Source organism: Morone saxatilis, unplaced genomic scaffold (genome assembly GCF_004916995.1).
Source record: "Morone saxatilis isolate NCDOM2014 unplaced genomic scaffold, NCSU_SB_2.0 Contig2, whole genome shotgun sequence".
NCBI classification, from domain to species: domain Eukaryota; kingdom Metazoa; phylum Chordata; class Actinopteri; family Moronidae; genus Morone; species Morone saxatilis.
The window spans coordinates 4658516-4664200 of NW_023339762.1; the positions used below are offsets into that span (position 1 = coordinate 4658516).

General features: G+C 44.2%; 1 protein-coding gene across 1 annotated transcript in view; it reads left to right on the top strand.

Annotated features, from left to right (window-relative positions):
* The window catches only part of znrf1 (zinc and ring finger 1), a gene marked incomplete at its 5' end in the record, with an annotated part of 56054 nt that continues 50369 nt past the window's right edge, over positions 1-5685 (top strand). The window contains 1 exon segment of the mRNA XM_035664640.1: positions 1-160. Coding sequence (XP_035520533.1) covers positions 1-160 — 160 coding nt within the window.

A 5685-nucleotide genomic window follows, 5' to 3' on the forward strand; every position in this document is an offset into this window, starting at 1 on the left:
GGGTCAGGGGGCACTCCCGCCGCCCCTCACGGTACCGGCTACCAGGACACTGGGGGCGGAGGGCACCACACGGACGGGGTGCTCTATCTGGGGTCCCGGGGGTCGCTGGCTGACACCTTGCCCCTGCACATCGCACCCCGCTGGTTCAGCGCGCACAGCGGTAAGGGCGGTCTACTCTGCATACAGACACACGCACACACACACTCGCACCCATCAGGCAGAATTTGGGTGACGCTGAAGGATTAATCATCAGGGAAAGCCACATACAAATGCATCCCCCCTGACAGACAGACAGACAGACAGACACCTACAATCACACACACCTTGTTTACCTGACACCAATGCAGTGTCATTAAATTTCACAGCTATGAAGGGAAGTTCAGGCCAGCCCGAGGATGCTCTCAGTGAAAGAAAGACGGCCATAATACAGAAAAGGGCAGCTTTAGGCTTGAAAAAAACAAGCAGACCTGTGTGTAAAACAATATCTTTCCTTCTGGTTCTCACCCTGTGTTGGCTCAGGCGGGTAAACTGCACAGAAATCAGCCTCCTAACTTGCAATACTTGACAGGAAATCTAGTCTGAAATTGAAGATATCCAATTCCACAGGTTCAGTTTAAAAAAATCTAACTCCATTTTTGGTCAAACACTGGCATGAAAGTGCAGTTACTAGGTCATTTCATCAGCTGAGGGAAATGCTGTGTGTGTGTGTGATTGGATTTGGTGAACATAACAATACAGGGTGTGCTCCATCTTAACTGTCACCGCTGCACCGTCTGCATAGGTCATTCCTTGTTGTGTGAAATGACACCAATAAGCCTGCTGCCAAATCTGGCTGAGTCAATTAGCCCGGCGATTAGAGAGGAGGAAGGGGGAGGGAGGGAGAGACGGGAGAAGGAAGGAGGAAGAGAGATGGAGGAAGGTGAGGCGGGGAAGGAGAGGATGGAGAACAGGGTTGGGCGGGAGGGGGGTTGTATGTTCACGCTTATCATCGGCTTACCGCTTGCTCCACAATATGCCTCTGTGTGTACACCTGTACACACACACACACACACGTACATGTAGGTACGCACGCAAACAAATCCTTAACCACATGGACACAGCTGGTTCCCTTCCAACTGCACATACAGAAACACACACAAGCACTCAGCAATAGTCCTCGAGGAAGATTACACACACACACACACACACACACTCCCCAGGCTCTCATTACCAAAGCCCTGACCGGCTCACAGCAGGAGAATAGCAAGTTGGACGTCAACATCTCAGCTGTTTTCCCCTGCCTACAATGCCTAGCGACTCTGATGAACTGGGGCATCAGTGGGAAGAGATAGCAGAGCAAAAAGGTGCACGTCCTTCAGGAAAAAGTAAAAACACAGGAAACACCAACACGTTAAAGATGAAATCCCCTTTTCAGACTCAAACTAGCATTGTAGCAAAGTTAAGGACATTTTTGGGTGCACTACTGTATGGGCGTGGTCAGTGGCTAGCTTGTCGTGGCTATAAAGGTGAGGCTAGGAGCAAGCGCATTGCAGGAAGTCACCATGACAACTGAGGCAAGCGGGAAAAAAGATTAAACAGCACATTTAAATGCACGCTGAACACCGGTGCTGACGGCTTTAGACGTGCTGCACACCTCAGCCTCAGGCAAGATCACATAAAAAAAGACAGACAGCCCGTCAAGATGAGTGACAAGGGCTGGAGCGAGAACTGGACCGTCTGAGGGGGAGACGATACCTGTCTATGAGAAAAGTTGCAGCTTCAATCTGGTATTCTTTTTCTCAGTGTTGAGGAGCAATCAAGGGTGAAAGTAGATAAGCTTACAAGATAGAGTCTAAAGTATCTGATGAAGGTCGCTCTGACCAAAATGTCACATCTTTAATACTGTAATGAAAGATTGGTTGCTCTTATAGGGAGTTTTGCCCCCTTTTCATCCATTGAGACCTCTGCTCCGACTGCTTAGCCTGACCTTTCATTTCCCATGTAACTCCAGCAGAAATGTTCCTCTCTCAGGGCCTTTCTGGTGGTGAATGAGATTCTTCTGGAATGAACTCGCTGCCTGAGGCTGCGCTCAGAACGACAATAGCGGCGTGTTAAAAAATCCAGGTTGCTCTTTTATTTCAGCAAGACCACTACGTTGGCACAGTGGGGTGCCGTTGCAGAGGGATCCAGCAAGAAAACGTATGTAGTCTGTCAAAAACAGTTTGTCCTGGTTCAACTTTAGCTGCAGCACAGAGCACTTTCATCAGGGAATGCATTGTGTTCGCCAGACCAGTCAGTTAAAGGACCAGTGTGTCGGATATAGTGGCATCTAGTGGTAAAGTTACAGATTGCAACCAACTGAATACCGCTTTTCCAAAGTTCCATTTTAGGGATGGGGAAAAAAGTTATATTCTTAGATACAGTGAAAAGTTATGTCTTGATGCAAAACAAATCAATAATCGGAACTGTAAAACTAAATTCTCGACGTTCTAATCAACTGTAACAAAACAGTACCTGGTGGCAGACAAAATGGCGGACCTCAGCATTAACATTAGATGGTTAAACATGACGGAAGAGAACATGTGCGTTGTGTTTTATGTTCTAAGGACAGATTCGACTTTTCTGTTATTGTGTTGTTTGTATTGTGTTAAAAAAACACCCTGTAGTAAATGTAGCAGGTTAGAGCTGGGCAATATATCGATATTGTGACATGAACAGAAAAGAATACAGTCTAAAACCTTAGAAATACAGGGTCTTCAGAAGGTTGTTGTTACAGTGTTAAAGTAAAAGACTGACACCTTGAAGATCAAGGCTGCAGGGCTGCTGTCCTTTAACACGGTTTGGTTTCTTCCTAAGGAATGATCACACCTAGTTAGAGCTGGAGTTTCTCAGTTTGCGTGTCCATTTCTGCAACTGGAGCAAGACCTGGTTGAGAGAGAGGTCTGCTGGGACTGATGCAGCTGTGAGCCCACCCAGCTATAGGAGGGACAGTCTAATATGAATTTAACACAAGAAACATATGTTCAGTTTGTTTTCGTTCAACACAGGAAACTCCCCCGTTTTTACAATCTCAATGAAAAGGCATCAATTATTTATTGAGAATCTCCTTCCACAAACAGGGGGATAATCTTTTATTAAATATGAAAACCACAACAGGCACGACACTCAGACGCAACAAAGGCGGTGCTCCATATATCTGATGCTTTGTGCCTGTTTATGCTGGAAGAAATCTGAAAGAAAATTACTCCAGTTAATACCTTGACATTACTCTTCACATCATGTAATTTTACTGCTGTGCCATGAAAAGAAAAAAGGTCTGTCTTAAAGGACTATACCAGTAATTCTGCATGGTTAAGATAAGTCACAGTAGTTTGAACCATTGTTACAATTGATTTATGTGTTTGAAAGTTCCTTGAAGTCATTTCAATACACATTGTGTTCAGTTTTAATATGAATGTGTGGTAATGAAAGTGAAGATGGTGTCGAAAGGTCTGTGAAGTGTTGAGGGTCACATAAAGTAGTTATTAAGTGAAACTAGATTTAATAAGCTCTTTGTTATTGTCGTCTTATATTTATTAATGTTCATTAACCTTCTGATCAGACTGGAATGCAGTTGGAGAATATACAAGATAAGAATTTTGTTAACAGCAACAAGATCCAGGGTGAAAAAAAGTTGCTCTTCTTCTCTGAAGCATCTGTTGAGTCGGACTGCACTGATCTAGACATTTCACCTGAAAATACTGTCTGAATAAATCCATGTAATATGTTTATTTACTGATGAATGTTGCTCCCAGTTTGGGTTATAACAAGTGTAAACCCACAGTGACATCACCCATTGATAGAGTACTGTTTTGAAGCCTCAAGTTTGGCATTCTGGCTGTCGCCATCTTTGTTTTTTGGAGCTAGAAGTGACCATATTTTGACGAGACCGTGGAGCTGGTAGGTAGCATACTGCAAGTTACGGTGCACTTGGTTTTTACTCTGTTTTAAAGCTGGAAAAAATGGCAGCCCTGCCTGGTCACGCATGTCCTTGTATTACAAATAAACAGTACACAAAAATATGTTTCTAAAAATATTAAAGGTGAGAAAGTGTTGCTTTAAGTAGATGTAATGTCGAAGATGCCACACAAAAATTCCGATTTTTATTTAATTGGTTTTGGGAGATAAATGCTGCTTTCAGGGAGCCTTTTTTTAGGGTTGGACATTTACTCAGTATAAGGTTTTATTTCAGAATGATATATTTAAAGAACCAGTGTGTAGGATTTAGTGACATCTAGTGGTAAAGTTTCAGTTTGCAACTAACAGAACTCAGCTGGCGTCTGTATTTCACAACCCGGGAATGAGAATGGGCTGTGAAGTGTGTAAGAGAAACTAAAAAAGGTCTTATCTAGAGCCAGTGTTTGGTTTGTCTGTTCTGGAGTACTGTAGAAACATGGTGGACTCCGTGGAGGGCGACCCACGGCATCTGTAGATAAAATCAGCTCATTCTAAAGTAACAAAATAAAAAACACAGGATCAGATCAAGGTGATTACACTAATGAAAAACCATGTAGAATAAACTTCCCATGCCCAAAGACCTCCTTAAATGACACACGGACCTGATCAGCAATGTCACACAGGACCAAGGACTGGTATATCAATCCGGCACCAGGATCCCAGAACTTTCAGGAGCCTCAAACAAAGCTCAGGGCTTAGGGTATGTGTATCTCTCAACGTTCTGTTTGGGTTTGTGCTCATTCCTTAACTGAACATTTGGTTTGGGTTTACAGGGCACATCATTGAGGAAATTCCTAAATCAATGGGTGCTTAACTAGCCACTCAGCAAATCAGTAGTATTTGATGCTGGAAAAACTCTCACTGTATGGTGGAGAGAAAAATGCTCATGGGTTGGGAGGTTAGAAGGGTTAATGCTGGGCCACATATCTGACAAGGTCGATGTTAAGACTTGAATGTCAACAAATGTTGGAGACAGCTTTGCAAAACACAGTGTGTATGAACTTCTGAGGAAGGCAGTCTATCAAGCAGGACAAGCGATATGGTCTGCTGCTGCTGCCACACGTTTAGACCAATAAATCATTCTTTGTATCTTATAAGCACGATGGCCTTCCGCGCAACTGTGGGTTCGGTACTCGTTGGAAGAAATCTATAGTTTACACACAGTAACAGAAGGGTTTCTCGACGTAGTGCGCGAGTGATTGTGAGATACATAAATGTGGGTTGGCTGTTTGGTTAGGGAGGGGCAGCCTTACACACGTGTCACTCTCTAGGGATGGGATTCCTCAGGAAAAACACTCATTGGTTTGGAAGCTGCTATCTGAATACGCTGTCGCAGTTCTCTCAGCCTTCCTTCGTGGTATAAGTTAGTGTGGCTGTTAATCAGAAAGGCCACAGCTGTCCCCTCGTCGCTGCCGGTCTCTCTCTCTCTCTCTCTCTCTCTCTCTCACACACACAGCACACACACACACACACACACACACACACACACACACACACACACACAACACACACACACACACAACAACTTACTCCCTCACCTCTGTTGCCAAATTGCACCTCGACGTCCACTGATTCCCTTTGCCCTGGCTGACTCGTTTCACTGCATGCAACACACAAATTGCTATTTACACACGCATCTTCAGAAAAGAACGGAGCATGGGAGGTCAGAAGAAAAAAGAGACGGGAAGTGAGAAAAGAGTAAGATAAGAC